At 51.1% G+C, this 16,702-nt stretch overlaps 1 protein-coding gene across 2 annotated transcripts in view; it reads right to left on the minus strand.

Annotated features, from left to right (window-relative positions):
• Window positions 1-4,330: 4,330 nt before the first annotated feature.
• The window catches only part of CDYL2 (chromodomain Y like 2), a 163,916-nt gene continuing 151,544 nt past the window's right edge, over window positions 4,331-16,702 (minus strand). For both annotated transcript variants that reach the window (XM_086349436.1, XM_086349437.1), the window contains exons 4-7: window positions 15,634-15,806; window positions 9,576-9,786; window positions 7,668-7,811; window positions 4,331-5,122 (exon numbers count right to left, since the gene is read on the minus strand). In XM_086349436.1, the coding sequence (XP_086205562.1) occupies window positions 4,964-5,122; window positions 7,668-7,811; window positions 9,576-9,786; window positions 15,634-15,806 (687 nt within the window). In that variant the 3' untranslated portion in view covers window positions 4,331-4,963. The remainder of the gene's footprint in view (window positions 5,123-7,667; window positions 7,812-9,575; window positions 9,787-15,633; window positions 15,807-16,702) is intronic.

Genomic DNA, 16,702 nt, shown 5'->3' on the forward strand with positions numbered 1-16,702 from the left:
TGAGCTCCACGACTTATGCGCCGTTCAAACAGCCCAGAGTGGGCTGAGACCGGCTCAGCTGATGCGTGTGTTGCACACCTAGGTTGCCTCTGCCCTGCTACACTCAGGTTCAGTATGGCTTAATACACCTACTTCACTGACAAGACACTCAGCACATGTGGGAATGCGGATGACATAACTGAAATCGACTTCAGATTGTCTACACAGTAAGACTCACATGTAAACTTTGTTAACATCTCTCAAGGAGTGCTGACCGCAGCCAGGCTGGACATTCCCAGGTCACCTGCAAGGAACCTGGGGTAACCGCCAAGGTCAGCAGCAGGAAATGCCATTGGTTCAAAACAAACAATGGACCAGCGGCCCTCCCTGTGGCCGTGTCTACACCACATGAACAGTACGCAGGGGGCTCCAGAACACCTGTCCGGGGCCCCTTCGTATGGCCAAGACAATCGCCAAGGTGTCTAACTGGTCCCTGCTGCCGTCAACTCAACCGCACTCTCCAGATTAGCCATGCTGTACAGACTGCACAGAGTCCATCCACATGGCTTACGCTGCTTAAAAAAAAACAACCCGTATTACCTTTTTTTTTTTTTGCAACAAGCTTAAGGCTCTGTTCACAAACTCCATCAACTGCCACACAGTGAGAATTTATGGGGAGATCCTCAACTACATACCTAGTTGCAAAGGTTGGAAAATTTTACTGATCCTAATGGTAAGGCTTATTCACAAATTCAATACATTTTTTCAAACTCAATTACTTTGAAAAAAAGAAAATTAACCGGCTCTCTAACAATTTAGGAGCACTCGATTTTAACGGGAAAAAAAAACAAACAGAAAACCATTGGCACCAAACCAGAATGCTATTTCTTGAAAGAACAAGTGATATTAATGGAAAAGATTGCCTAAAACGCAGATCCTAACTTACCACAGAAATATAAAAGTTTATATTCTGAAAATATATATACTGTATTAAAGTCTGTACGCATTTCAACCAAAATTTGCAGAAATAACTAAGCAACACTTATCTACAACAAAAATATACATGCAAGACAACCCCCAAATGGTTTCCCTTAAATATCTACAAAAGCAAAGTGTAGATTTTTAAAGATCATACAAAACCATTTACAGAAAATAAAATAAAATACTTAAGAAATCTCATTTAGAGTCTTAAATACTGTGTATATTAGTGAGGATGTCTAAACTAATATATACAACAGATCTCAGTATCTGAATACAGAAACACAGAAGAGAAGCAGTTCTGCATTTTAAATATTCACTTAGGAAGATCTGAAGGTGTTTCTATATTTTTTCTTTGTTAAAAAAATTTCCACAGAAACTGGCTTGAAAAATTATATGAATGTGACTAAATTTCAAATTAAAAAAGTGTACAAAATTTTTTAAACCAACAGTTAATCATGGGAAATGCAATTCCGCATCCAGTGGAGGCTATTTTTCAACATGGATATCAGGAAATAGAGTTGCATTGGTCAAAGTCTAGTGTGATTATCATTTTTCCATCCTTATACTAAACTCCACATGGGAAAAACCTATTTTCATGCTTCAGCAAGAACACTTCCCAGTTTGCTTTATACCAAACAAGAATAATATTTTAAATCAATTCTCTACTAGCTTCTTAGAGTTATCCAACTTCATTTCCTAGAGGGTCATTTTTCATGGTTTTCACCCACAGGCATTATTTCAGAGCAGGAAGGGATATATGGGTATATCAGCCTTAGGCTGAGCCATTGGAGCTCTAACCATCTTTGCAATGTTCTCCAAAAAGCCCTCCTGAACCATGCTGTTAACTCAGGTGCTTCCACTGCAAGGCCCTGGATGCTAATCACCAGGGGCTGGAGGAGAGGGGGGTCCTAACGCATGCCTCACAGGATGGCACAGGAGGTACTGTCCAGAAGACTTCTTGACTAAAGAAGTGCCCTCATCTTCCCCAAAGGCAACCCCAGGACGGGGCTGCCAAGACCAAGTACAATTCCTCTAAGGCCTGCCCAGGCTCTGGGACATGACCGACTGGGTGGGGAGCGGGTGAGACAGAGTAGAGAGAGGGGAGAAAGGATCGTATGGATGGAGAGAAGGTTCTGGGGTAGAAGATAAGAAATGAAAACCTGGGCCCCATCTCAAGAAGGCTATGGAGGACAAACCGTGACACAGCCACAGGTTTGGCGAATTTCAACCCATGTCGGCCATAAGTCGACAACCCATGTCGTAAGTTGGCCATAAGTTACCTGGATCTCATCTCTGCATTATCAAAGCAATTATTCAGAAAGTGAAAAACTCAGTGGTTTGGTCTACCCTGTAGCCAACAGATTAAACTGACTTTTGCCCAATTTGTGGAACATCCTTCTTGAACTGACTGTATGGAAACAGCCGAAACACAGACTGTCGGGTAAAACATCTCCTCTTATACGTGGAACCTGCCCAGGCATTCCACCTGAATGATGGTTTCACGTTCCTACCTTATCATCAGAGATCCTGGAGGTGTTTAGAAGTTTGGATTTGATGATCCAAAGCTACATTTTAGTCCAAAGCTAAAACACTTCTGGTTTTTCTGGCAGGGGACAAAGATGGGCATTGAGCCAAAGAAATTTCCAAACATTGTCTTCCATCTCCAACAGGAATCCTAACTCTGCTTCTAGAGACGATGAAGTGGTTGTCCTTAGAAGGTAAACAGAAAGCAAGGTGCTCTTTCTTTAGACGACTTAGTGATGGGAGAGAGATTACCTGCCAATAACAAGGCCGTCCAGGGGCTCTGGCAGAGCACACATTGGCTTTCTCAAAGGAGGAGACAAACCCAAATAAAGATGTGACCACAGGTATCTGGGCAAAGGGAGGTGCTTCCCTATGGTAACAGTTCCTACAGGATCCCACGTGGACCACGGTGGTTGGCAGGGGGTGGGGGTGGTGTACACAGGACTTCAACCCATCGTCCCGTGGATGGATTTAGCCAAGGCAGCTGTCTCCCTGCCGAAGGAAGAAGCAAGTGAGACGTGTGCTCTTCCCTGATTCTCTTGAGGTCACAGGAAAAGGAATGGGGCTTTCTGCAGATGGAGCCAAGACCATCTGAAGGATGGAGAACCCAGGTTAAGTCTCTAGTTCAAGTGCAGAGACTCCACCTGTCCTCCGAAATGCAAAGCTCAGCACCACGAGTCCTCTCCACCTGCCCGGCCCAGGGTGTCCAGCTGCCTCCAGAGGAGGGAAGAGGGCCAGAGAGGGAGAGGGAACTACAGCAATGACCCTCCCTCAGCCGCCCTCCCCTCCCTCAGCTGTGCCCAACTCTCACCGCTCCTCTCCACTCTCTCCAAGGAAGGGCCAGGAGGGGCTGGGGACTGACAGAGGGCAGAGGAGATGGGTGAGTGGAGGTCCTTGAGAACACTCGGGGGCTGGGGTGGAAATGGAAAGATCCTGCCACGCTGAGAACCAAACTTCCTCTGGTGTGTGACCCCCACGCGGAAGGACATGGCCCTGTAACTTCTCTGCTTGAACCCCGATGCTGACGGCCTCTGAAACCAAAACCAAGGCCCCAGACCAAAACCTCTCCCCTCCATGGCCGATCCGGGGACTCTGGGCGACAGCCTGAACACAAAGGCTGGGGCCCTCTGTGGCCTACGGGCAGAGGCCTAATCCCTGGTTACTGCTCCCTCGTGGGAGTAAAGAGCCTGAAAACAGGACTTCTGGAGGCAGAAAGACTTAGACCTGCTGCTGACAGCTCCACAGAGTGGGGACTGTCCCCCGTCTCTCTGGAAGGCCCCAACCAGATACCACTGCCCTATGAGAAAAGGGACTCTGAAAGTCAAGCCCCAAAGGAAGAAGTGTCCCTCAGCAGTATGCAACCCCCAGGGGGCCCAGCCCCCACCTGTTCCTGACATCCAGGGATTAGGGACTGGCTGTGTCTCAGGACCATTCAGGCGGGAGGCCCCTTTATGTCCTTAAAGGCAGGAGAGCGAAGAGAAGACCCTTCCATGATTTCTCCTAGAACAAGTATTCAATGACCACAGAGCTGTTTCATACGCAGAGAACCTGGTGCAGAGCCATTCCTTCTAATTCTAGCAATCCCGTTTCCATCCCTCTGAATTTTACATCTACGTGGTTCATTGCTAGAATGCACCAAACAGCTCGGACCCTGTATGGGATTTGCTCTAGGGCAGCATGAAAGTAGTATCTGTGTGAACAACAGACACCGTGACATATAAACAGAAATAAATAAATTAAATAAGTCTGATTAAAGGGGGGAAAAACCACTTTCCTAGTAGTTTATGTGTTTTGCAAAACTAGCTTTACATATTATACACATAAATTATCAGAATTTCCACTTACATCGTTTTAAAAAATATATATTTAACAAAACGCTCCTAAATGTACAATATCTGGGTTTTGTAAATCACTTGGTTGGGTTGTTAAGACCAAGCCCTAAAAGTCACACAGACGTGCATCAGAGAGGAGACTGAGGCCGGCTCCACACAAGTGTTCTGCTCATTGCTCTGGAAAATCCCCTAAGACTGGTCGTCCCCCAGTCACTGGATCTGCCCTTAGCCACAGAGGGCATGGCAGCTGAGTCCCCACGTCAGAGGCACTGTGTAGACACAGCCTGCGTCAGAAGGACTGGTGGGGCGAGGGGACTGGTCTTCCTTCCTGGACAAGGATGGTGGATCTCAGCAAGTGGGGTGGGACAAGGGCGCTGGCAAAGGCCTGGGAAGAGATAGCCCTCGATGGCCCTCCAGCCAGTTGGGGTTTGAGGTGCGGACACGGGGCAGGAGGCCAAGCACACTGCGTTTCCCATCATTACACAAAACCAAACCAATGAGGAGCAACCAAAGGACACAAGGAAATGGACACAACCCTAGGGACAGAGAAACACCTGGACAGACCCCTCGGCCAGGCATACACTGGGCTCTGATCTCTGAAACACAGGGGCGGAGCTGGAAGTCAGGGGCCCCACAGTGCTGGGCCCTCACACTTCGTAAATTTTGTCCTGCAGGTAGCTGAAGAGGGAATCCAGGCCTTTGGAGGAGCTCCAGAGCTGCTTGAGCATGATGCATTCTTTCTCGTTCACATCTTCAAGCACCGACCTCAGGAAGCTCCGCACGAGGCATTTTGACTCCTCCAGCACCTGCAGGGAAATGCACAAGCCTCGTTAGTCAGGCGCCGGGGACCTGCTCCCGAGGGACATACTTGGCCTGGGTAACCTTCTGATGTCCACAGCCAGAGGAGGCGCCTCCTGTGGTTCTGGGCTTCCCAGGCCTCTGCCCCTTGGCAACACCAGGAACAGGTTGCACGTGTGCCCAGATGTCAAGCCCTCAGTCCCTGGGATGGCTGAGTGGGACCTGTGTTAAGCCCAACTGCAAGGACTTGGTCTTTTACCCAAGGGTGACCGATACTCAGTTTCACTTTCTATGGATGTCAGGAAAAAACTTGGGGAAACGCTGCTTTAACCTCCGTGTGCTACCTAACTCAAGAATGGCTGGGACCGCAGAGTAAGATAATGAAATGAACTAACGAGTTGCCAAGGTACCCACAGGACCCGCCTCGACAGCAATGTCCCTTGTTCAGGCTTAGCAGTAAGCAGTGGTAATAAAAGTAGCAATCCTTGCAATAGCAAGTAATAACAATGGCAATAAATGGCAGTAACGAGCAATAATAGAGACAACAGTAATACTATAGTATTATAGTTGTGATAACAGAAATGTTAGTGGTGGTAATAACGGTAACAGTAGTAACAGAGCTATAGTATTACAGCAGCAATCATAGTAATGCCAGTGATAGCAATACGATAGTACTATATTACAGCAGTATTAACGATTGGAATATTAGTAATACAGTAGCCAGCGTGGTAAAAATAGCAATAATAATCATGATCATGAGTAAGAACAATCGCAGCAATCACAGCGACAGCAAAGCCACTACAACCACCATTAGCTGTCGGCTCTATGACAGGCACTCTCGGTGCAGTCGTTTATTTCCACCTCAAATTCACAAATAGGCAGTATGTTTATCTCTGCATTACAGATGAAGGACCTGAGCTCAGGGAAGTGGAGGTGCCCACGGCTGCCTGGTGGACATGCCCTGCAAACCCCTGGCTGATTCTGTAGGCCCCACGGCTGCCTCAGTCTGGCAGAGGCACTGCTGGCAGCAAAGTGTCTGAGCATCCTTCTGCCTCCCCATTCTCTGTGGACGTGGGAACTTCAGTTCTCAGTCTTACCAAGCACTTTCAAACAGAAAAAAGCAAGACAAGAGCTCCCTTGCTCAAGCAGGCTGGAACCATATCCTTCAGCTTGGGCTGGAGGCTCACGGGTGGTAAGAGGGGACGAGCTGACAAAGGACACCTCTTCCCTCCCCCAAATTTCTCTGAGGACCACCATCTCCGGGGGTTATGGGGAAGATTCCTGTCTCAGGTGAATCACCCCGAAGCTCCTGAACTCCTATCTGTGGACAGGAGAGTCTTCCTTGCAGGACTTCTTCAAAAGCCGTTTCTGAGCACCCCCAGAGGTCAGACTCCTCAGGGGAGCTTTGGAGTCTTTGTCCTCCTGCCTTTACAGCCTCATGGCCCCCAAACATGCTGTGCGCCAGCTCACACCACCAGGAACCACTGCCTGAACCCCACGTGCCCTCACTCACACTGTTTACCCCACTGAGAACGTCTACCCACTCCTGCAGGCAGTGTCCCCTATGGCACCAACCACCCCTGTCTACCTAGGCTCATGCAGTTTCCTGGGACCTGAGATCTTTGGGGTGAAAACCACAGGAGAGAGTCCTGGGCAAAGAGTTGGCCACCAGAGTCATCAGGAAGATTAAAAGAGAATCCACAGAAAGAGCTGAGCAAAGGGCTCGGCCCACGACAAACGACCACCAAGAAGGCAGGGCTGTCCCCACCCTGCCACCATCCCTGGGACCACAGGCTTCCTGCGGGCAGCGCTGCACAGTGGGTGTCTGTAAAGGCTGGCGGGGGCAATCAGGAGGTGAGTGACTGCGGGTGGGGACTCAGGGTAGACGGGGAGAAGTTGTGGGGACCGCTCGGCCCCCACAGTCCAGCCCAGCGCCCCATGACGCTGCAGCACAGTGAGCGGCCAGACCTTCTGCTCTCAGAGAGCCTTTTCTCCTGCCCTGCCCTTTCTCCCCCTTCCCAGGGTATTCCCACGCAGCGCTCAGAGCGACTTTTAGGAGATAAAATCGACAGTTAAAACCCAGTACCTCCATGGAGGTGTTATTCACTTATCCCGTTTTCAAGGAGTTGAACTATAGACTCTAAATGTGCTGCGCGCTGGGCGGGCAGGAGAAATGAGGTACCAGGGCGGCAGGAACTGGTGTTTCTCATCTCTCAGCTGGCTCATACCCTGCCCTTATTCGCTTTTGCTTCCCCTTTCTTTGAAAACCATAGATGATTTGTGTGTCTGTGCAAGTTTAGGAACTTTAAAGCATCACTTCTACCCCAGGCTATAAATCTCTTCTAAGGTTTCTGCACTGGAGCTGACGTGGGAACACCTAATGGTGCTCACCGTCTCCCTCTGGATTTAAGCTCTCAGCACCGAGACTCGGCCTCTGCGAAATCACACAGGGCCTCCCATGGACTCCCTGCGCGACCTCTGGCAAGTCAGACACTCCCTTCCGGTCTCGCGGCCCCCACCTGCGAGAACAGCTCACAGAGACGCGGAACTCACCACCGCGCTGCAGGAGGCCATCTCCTTGACCCGCAGCATGACCTCCTGGCTGAACGTGGTCGGCCAGAAGACCTGGGACACCAGGCCTCTGCTGCATGCCTCCTGGGCGGTGAGCTTCCGCCCACAGAAGAGCATCTCGTTGGCCTGAAAAAGCAAAGGCAGGAGAAAGCTGAGAGCCGGTATGCCTGTGAGCCTGTTAATGAGTGAGCGTGCTGTGGGTGATGGTCCCAGCTCTCAGAGGCGGCATCCTTAACTGGAGACCAAAGATGCTGGGGGAACTATTTGCCAACGCTTGTATCTGTATGCATCTTTCTGAGCCGAGGGCCTCAGCTTCTGTTAAATTCCCGAAAGAAGTCATGTACCTACAGGAGCTTCGTCTGCCCAATACCCCTCCCCGTGTCTGGTGGCAGATGCCCCAGGAGGGACTGGGGACAGTTCAGAGTTGACACCCCGTCCTTGATGGCTGATATGGGAGTAAGCAGAAGAGCCACCCTAGACATTAAAGCTCTCTGTGAGGTCTCCAAGCTGGAGAGCATGGGGAAGAATCTTTCTCCTTCTCTGGTGGCTTAAGTCACTCAGCCCAAGGCCACCCACTGCTGTGTCTGTCCCTGCTCCATGGAGACGAGGAGCTGCAAAGACAGGACAGGTGGAGAACAAGAGCCCTGCTGGTGCTGGGATTCTGGGGCCTGGCACCCCGAACAGGGGCTCTACTGTTGGACCTGCCAGTTACGGGAACCGTTAAACTCTCTGTTCCCCCACACCACCCTTTAAGCCACTTCAGGTGTCTCCCTCACCGACTGCCCAAAAGGTCCTGAGTAACCACATGATCCCGACACAGAGAATGCATCCTTTCCAGGGGCCCAGAGTTGGACGCAGACGCTGCCCAGCAGCCAAGGGCAGAAACCCCTCCTGCCTTCTGAAGAGTCCTCTGTACTCTGCTCCCCCAAGAACTTCTCTCAGCTGTGATCCGTGTTCTGGGAGGAGCTACGTGGACAAGGTCCTAGGCAGCGGCGGGGCACAGTGCAGCCACCACTGACACCGAGCGGCTGTCCCACTGACACTCAGGGCAAGAGGGTCGTAGCCCCTCCCTCCTTCAGGACAAGTCCCTGCCTCCTTCCCACAGCGGACCGTGCAATCCCCTCCCTGACTGCTGTCTACCGGCCTCCCCTCCCATCCCCTTCCTGGCTCTGCACACTTTAGCTGCTCTTAGGCAGATGTTGAAATGCCAAGCTCTCCCAGCCTCTGGATCTGTGCACCCACTTCCCCTCTGGGGGGGTCATGATGACCCAAAGGACAATCTTTCACGGCCGAGGAGCAAAATTTGTCAGGTCGATAACAGGCTAATGGATGCATCTGGTTGGAGGTTTGAAGACAAACACACGCTGTACGTATTTAGAGACAAGAGACGCCGTCTCAGGAAGAAGAAATGCGAGGAAGGAGCCCAGTGGAAGAAGCCAAACGGGACGCAGTCAGTTGGCAAAAACAGGTCTCAATTGGGAACATTCTTGGAGTTTCAGAAATGACTGAAATGAAAGAAAGAGACCAGGCTCTGCAATGTTAATATGTTTGTGACCACCAAGGCCGGGAGGAACGGGGCAGAGTGCAGAGGCTGAGATCACAGGGGAACGTGCCTGCCTCATCTGCCCACCACCGCTGAGGCTGTGAGCCACAAGAAAGCGGCCCCAGCTCTTGAGTCCAAACCACCTTGCAATCCACCTGCTGGGCTGCTGCGTAGACACCGGCGGGCAGCAACCCCAGGGAGGCAGAAGAAGCTGAGATGACCTGCAGACTGCACAGGGAGGGAGCAGCCCTGGGACTCTACCCACGTGAAGGGCCACGTCCTAAACACCAGGACAGAGGAGGGGTGCTCTGGCACCCCAAATGTGCTGCAGAGACGAGGAGGCTTACCAGGGCGACGCCTAGGATCTGGGGGAAGGTGTAGGAGGAGCAGCCGGCGGGCGTGAGGCGGATGGTGGCGTACGGGGTCTGGAACCAGGCCTTCTCGCTGGCCCACACGATGTCACAGAGGGGCAGGATGGAGGCACCCAGGCCCAGAGCAGGCCCATTGATCGCCACCACGATGGGCTTCTTGAACTGGATAAAGGCCTTCACAAAGTCCCTGGGGAAAAGACAGGACCCTCTTTAGCAGGTGAGTGGATTTGCCAAGACCCACAGACAAGCTTCTGTCGAGGTGGGAATAAGCCTTCCCAGGTGCTGGAAAGCACCCACGGGTCATCAGGGGACCTCCCAGATGGCGAGCCCCGGAGCCACAGGCATAGAAATGGCACAGTGCTTGGCATCAGATTTTCAGGGGAAAACTCATGGAGTGACCACGGTTTGCCCAGAAGATCCCAGGTCAACCCATGGTCCCAGCACTGCACCTGGCTACCCTGCCCTCCCACCTCCAAGATAGTAATGAAGAGCAAATACCCTTAAGGAGGACACCCTGAATGTTAACGTTCAGAACGGACCTAAAGGAGGGTTTTATAAGGAGGGGTATTTGAACTCAAGGAGAGAAGGAATGTTCTAAGGGTAGTGTTGAGGGTGGAGTGGGCGCCTTTGGTGGCATGAACCCTTTGGTACTGGAGGTACCCCAACTTTGGCCCGATGATCACCCTGAGTGAGCGTTAGACCATGGGCACAGGTGGGGACTGATGACCTCTAAAGAGTTCTTTCAGTCTCAGGACTGTCTGATTTTGAATTACCTACAGGCATACCAGACTCACTGAGTGTGGTTCTAGAATGTTGATGAAGGTCTGTATGTTTGGGTGGCTTTGGCCAAAACTGGGGAAGGATGCTGGGCTCCCCTGGGGGCATGAGGCATCTGGCTCCGTGGCTTTGGATTAGGCAATGTCGCCTCCCTGTCCTGCACCAAGCAAGCTTACAACATGCATCTTGAATATTAAACAGGGACACCTACAACAACCTCAGGTCCACTGCCTTAGGACACTCTTCACCTTCCCCCTAGCTGCTTTATAAGGTCCATAAAACATTAATGTTATCGGACATGGAGGAAAAACCCAGGATGTCTAGTAAAGCCTGCATCCCTCATTATTTTCAGGTGGAAGACTGGAAACTAACAGGAACTCACAAGAATAAAATCCAGACTCCAAACTGTGACCTTGGTCTGCCTCCGCTTCCCTCTCCAGACTCATCTCCTGTCTCTCTCATCTCTGCTCACTGTGCAGGGGCTGCCTCGGCCTTCTGAGAGTTCTTGGAACACTCCGTGATCGGGATTTGCAATTATCCCAATTATTTGCTGCTTGCTTGAACTCTCCTCCTCTTCCAGTTCCTTAAGGAAACTCACAGGTCTGCCTCATGCACTGCTTGGTCTCCAAGCACATTGGGATGAACACTTGGTAAATCAGCTCCCAGAAAGAGAGCAAGGATGGTAGATGTGCGGTAGGGAGGCACCGGCTGGTCATCAGACCTGCTTTCCCTTCCCTCTTCTTCCTGGGGTTACTATTGGAACATGGTTCTCAGTCTCCCTGGCAACTGGCTATGCCCAAGTAACCAGGTGCTGGCCGATGGGACATGAGTAGAAACCAGATACACACTTCTGGGCCTGGTACAAGAAAATCTCCCACCACACAGCCCTCCCAGCCCTCTCAGCTTAACAAGCTCAGCAATCTTGGAACACATTTGTTGAATCACAAAATGGCAGGTGTTTGGGTTCCTGACTCAGCCCTTGGGGGACAGCCATGGGTTGATCGGTAATATCTACTCTGAGATCACACATGCAAGAAGTAAATTTCTTTCACAGCTGAGCCATTATGTATGTTGGGGGTTCATTTGTTACAGCAGCAAATACTTAACTTATACAAACATCAAGCTGATTTATCTCTTCTCAATTGATACTACTCCCCCAAATTCGTCTCAAAAGATCTGGGTATCACAGTGATACGCCAGGATTGGACTGAACTGTGAGAAGATGGCTTAACATCATGGCTCCTGACATGGGGGTTATCTTGGGACCTACGTGCTGTCACAAAAGTATGCACCCAGGCTTGAGCCATTGGATTTCCTGACTTCTGTACGACTCTGTGCGTAGACTCTTTGTGACGCACCTTAGCCACTGTTGTCCCAGTACAGCTGACCCCAGAGTACACTGCTGCACAGAGGGAGATGTGGCCCTATGCCTTCTGAGTCCTGGTTTTCCAGTGGCCTGTTTCCTAGCTTGACTTCCTAACTTCATGGCCCCAGTCACTGGTTTTAACAGGAGGTTTTTGCCAAATGCAATTTGGAATCTGCAGGGGGACGTGGGGCTTCTTTGCAGGGTCCTTGGAACCACAGGGTTTGGGTTTGGGATTTTCAGCAGATGTCCCATTCCTAAACCCCCTGGTACAACTCCAGGACCTTGGATCTCACAACTGGGAAGGACGTTAAGAGAGAGGCAGGGAACCAAATCTTCCACTTGGCATAGAATCACCTCCTGAGGATGCATCACAGCCTCTGTTGCACACTCTCAGTAAAGGGGGCACATCCCTATCAGGACGCCCCCCCTGCTGTGGCCCCTCTGATACTCCTATTCCCTCTGCTTCACCATCCACACGACAGTCCTTCCAGAAAGTCACTTGGGCACTCATGACTCTCCAGGAGCTTCCTCTTCCAGACCCCAGAAACTTTCACGCTGTTGTTTCCAACCTGAGCTCTGTACACAGGCACCAAGGACCCCCGAGGAGGGCAGAGGGGCCCAAGCATGCTCAGCTCCGACCCTCTGACCCTTCAACCCACCCTTCCATTTCAGTCCAGCGTGCCGAGTGCTGTTGCTTCGGTTGTGTCCGACTCTTTGCAATCCCATGGACTATAGTCTGCCAGGCTCCTCTGTCCATGGGACTTTTCAGGCAAGAATTCTGAAATGGGTTGCCATTCCCTTCTCCATTCAATCCAGCAGACTTGCAAATTCATTTCCTTGATATAAAAACGCGGTGAGCAGACCACACTCCCCTTCCTTTTCCTCTCACCTCGAGTAGGAGATCTCTATCACAAGGGCCCGCTGGACGTGCAAGCCAGACAGCAAACAGGATATTGCATTACAGATGCTGCCACTCAGATATCTGATCCTGGCCTAGATGGTAGGGCAGCGCTGGGAAGATGGCTGGCGTCTCCCCCCATGTCAGAGCCCCTCGGGCTCACGCCAGCCTTCATCGCTGCCTCCACTCAACCTGAGCCCGTGCCGGGAGCTGCAGGCTGGGCTGACGTGGCAGGAGGATCAGGAACTTTGGGGGCTAGAGGACTTGGCCTCCAGCTTCAACACTGCCGCTAACGAGTGGGGAGACCTGGGGCAAGTCACCTAGTCTCTGGAACCTTATTTGGCTTCTCTTAAAAAGGGAAAGCCAGTGGTATGTCCTGAGATGAGAGCAGAGGCTTCAATGTGAGGGTCCACCCAGTACCAGCTCAGTGCCTGGCACGTGGGTCTCTGTCATCACGGTCAGCACATCGGCCGGGGAGGGCAGACACAGCTTTCATGCTGTTCCCAGTGGTCCGTGAGCTCCTCTCCTGGCCCACAGGAGACTCGGAGCAAAATCCTGCATCGGGAGTGTCCAAAGTCCACCCGGAGCACTTGGCAACTGTGACCCTGCTGCCCGTTCCCTTTAACAGGAGCTGTGGGGTGCAGCCCCCGACTGCCAACATTCGGAGCCAAGTCGGCTGAGATGGGGCATGTGGGCACCAGGCACACACACAGTGACAGCCACCCTGGGCCCCCCACTAGAAGCCCGTTCCATCGTCAGATCCAGGCTTTTAGCTAGACCTCATGGCTGGAAGTAACGGGAAGAACAGTGAAAATCATTCTTTACACCAGTCCTAAGTACTCATTATGGGCCAGGAATGGACCAAGTACTGCACACAGGTAATCTCACTCCTTCTCGTCCCAGCATCCAGCCAGCAGGCCATGGTCTCCCGTGAGGGGTTCAGGTGAGGCCGGCCTGGATGGAGCACATAGCTTTTTTTGGGTCCTGGATAGAGGCTTCTGCGGAGTGAGTCATCCGAGCTCTTCCCACATCTGCTAGTTCATTCAGCAAACATCTGCAGAGGGCAGGCAGCTTCCCGGGCCAGGTGCAGGCGTGTTTTCTTTAGGAAACTATCAGGATGGGGAGGGACCACGGCGGGGGTGCCACGGCCGCGTGTCTGGCCCGGATCCTGGGCTCAGCCCAGCTGAGATCGTGCGTAAGAACTGCAAGGGACGCCAGCAGCTTACAAGGTTCTGTGGCCAAAATACGTATCGGCCTTGCTAGACTCTGAACGAAGTTCTTTCACAAGAGACCTCTCAGACTGTAAATTTCTTAACATGCCTGGAAAATCCACAGACGAGGGGACAGACCTCATTTATCAGCAGGGTCCCTCATTCACGATGCTTCTCTGGAAAGCTGCAGCAAGTTTTCCGGGAAATGCTTCTCTACAACACTGTGGTTCTAAAACTTCTGGGACATGTGTGTTAAGTCACTTTCAGTCATGTCTGACTCTTTGTGACCTCATGGACTTATAAGCCGCCAGGCTCCTCTATCCATGGGATTCTCCAGGCAAGAATAATAGAGAGGGTTGCCATGCCCTCGTCCAGGGGATCTTCCCGATTTCTGGTGCACTGTCAATGTGGAGAAGCCCCTTGGTTGGCACGCGGCAGGGGTTCCTGATCTTGCTTTCATATTAGAATCACCAAAGAAATTTTGAAACCCAAGGCATGCTCCCCCAGCGCTCCCCTCACTCATTAAGCCCAAAGCTCCTGGAGATGCTGCCGAGCTGCTGGGTTTTGGAAAAGCTCCTGGGCTGAGAACCAGTGGTCCGGGGGAGTGTGGTCCCAGACAAGTCATGGTTCGGTGGTGCCTCCTGGTCCCTGGAGAAGGAGCACTTAGTCCACATACGGTGGAGCAGCGGGTGTGTGCCCCTCCCAGGGTGCAGGACCAGTGACAGCCGTGCTGGAAGTCACACTCACTTGCTTCTGACAAATCTGTAAGGAAGGAGGTTGTAACCACCCTTTGCTTTCCCAAAAGAGATACTGGTCTATGGGAGTGGATGTCCTCCCCAGGATCCCAGCTTTTGCCCCAAAGATAATGCAAGAGGGGGAAATGCTCCCCACCCAAGGGTCTGCATATACAGAGCTGCACGTCCCTCCTCCTCCTCATGGCTGAGCCTTGTCAGCTCCATGAGGCTGGGACGCCCAGAAAAGCAAAGATTTCACCATCAGGCAGAGGGTGGGATTAGTGTGTATAATACTTGGGCATTACCAGAGGCTGGGTTTAACATGAGGAAATAAAATCTCTTTATGATAAAAAAAAATAAAGTGGATTATAACCTAGAGTGTAAAAGCATCTCTAATTTTGGCAGGAAAATATCGGATGTCCAATTGAACTCTGAATTTCAGATAAACATAAAACAATTTTCCAATAGTCACATACAGATATGAGAATTGGACCATAAAGAAGGCTGAGCACCAAAGAACTGATGCTTTTGAACTGTGGTGCTGGAGAAGACTCTTGAGAGACCCTTTGTACTGCTAGGAGACCAAGCCAGTCAATCCTAAAGGAAATCAGTTCTGAATATTCATTGGAAGGATTGATGATGAAGCTGAAGCTCCAATACTTTGGCCACCCGATGTGAAGAGCTGACTCGTGGAAAAGACCCTGATGCTGGGAAAGATTGAAGACAAAAGGATAAGAGGGTGGCAGAGGATGAGATGGTTGGAAGGCATCACTGACTCCGTGGACATGAGCTTGAGCAAACTCCAGGAGATAGAGGACAGAGGAGCCTGGCGTGCTGTAGTCCATGGGGTTGCAAAGAGTTGGACACGACTGAGCAACTGAAAAAATTTTTAGTATAAGTGTATCCCAAGTGCTGCATAGGATGGGATATACTTATGCTTTTAAAAATGTTTCCTTGTTGGAAATTCAAATTTAACTAAGCAGCCTGTATTTTCACGTGCTAAACCTAGGCATATCCCCCCACGTGTCTGAACTCCAGCAAGGCTCACCTGATGGCCTCCGCGATCCGGGTGCTCTCCTTCCTCCGGTCGCTGGACAACCTGCCAATCAGGTAGGAGTAATCCAGGCCACTGCAGAACACGCTGCCCACAGCGCTGAGGAGCAGCAGTTTGCTGTCATCTGTGGCTGCATTGCAGAGTGCACGCCGCACTTCCTTCATGATCTGAGGGCAGAGATGGATTTGTGGGAATGGTGAGTGGTCCCTCTAAAAGCAGAGCACCTCCAGGCCTGTGCAGAGCCCTGGGCGTAGAGGAGAGTGAATCTGCTCTTCCCATGCAGGGAGCCTCCCCTGCATACACGCCACACCCAGACCAAAGAAAGAAACCCAAACCCAACTCCCTGTACCATCTCCGAAGCAGCACAGAGCGCCAAGGAGGTGCCAGTGGGGTCAGTGGCTGCAGGCTCGGAAACCGGGTGTGAAGCTGTCTAAGCCTGCTAAATCTCAGCACATCCTCCGCCAGCATTGCTTATTTGGCCCTTTCCAAGGTGTGGGAAAATATTCTTGCGCACAGCTCAGGCAAGGTATGTCAGCTGTCGCCAGAAGTCCCAGTTTAACTATGCTCCTGCTTATCCTTTTTGTTTTCATAGCAGCAGTCATTGATATATGTTGGGCTTCTCTTGTGGCTCAACTGGCAAAGAATCCGCCTGCAATGTGGGAGACCTGGGTTTGATCCCTGGGTTGGGAAGATCCCCTGGAAAAGGGAAAGGTTACCCACTCCAGTATTCTGGCCTGGACTGTATAGTCCATGGGGTCGCAAAGAGTCAGACACGACTGAGCGACTTTCAAATTCAGATTTCAAAAAAATACATATCAATGCTGCTGAGGATACAAAGTGCTAATACCATAGCATATACCAAAACCCCACACTCATTTATATACACATTGCTACCTAGGATCAGGTTGCATCTTTTGGTCCCAAGATGCAATCCTGTCCGTCACAGTTCTCTTCTCCAGTTTAATATGTGTTGAATTGAGCAGTTCCATATATCCAGTAATAACAATGCTATCTTGTTTATCCTTAATTCCACTAAGATGCTCACACGGCTCAGAGGTCAAGT

The sequence above is a fragment of the Bos grunniens genome, chromosome 18 (genome assembly GCF_055505025.1).
Source record: "Bos grunniens cultivar Pamir isolate PY7600 chromosome 18, Bosgru_T2T1.0, whole genome shotgun sequence".
In the NCBI taxonomy this organism is placed as follows: domain Eukaryota; kingdom Metazoa; phylum Chordata; class Mammalia; order Artiodactyla; family Bovidae; genus Bos; species Bos grunniens.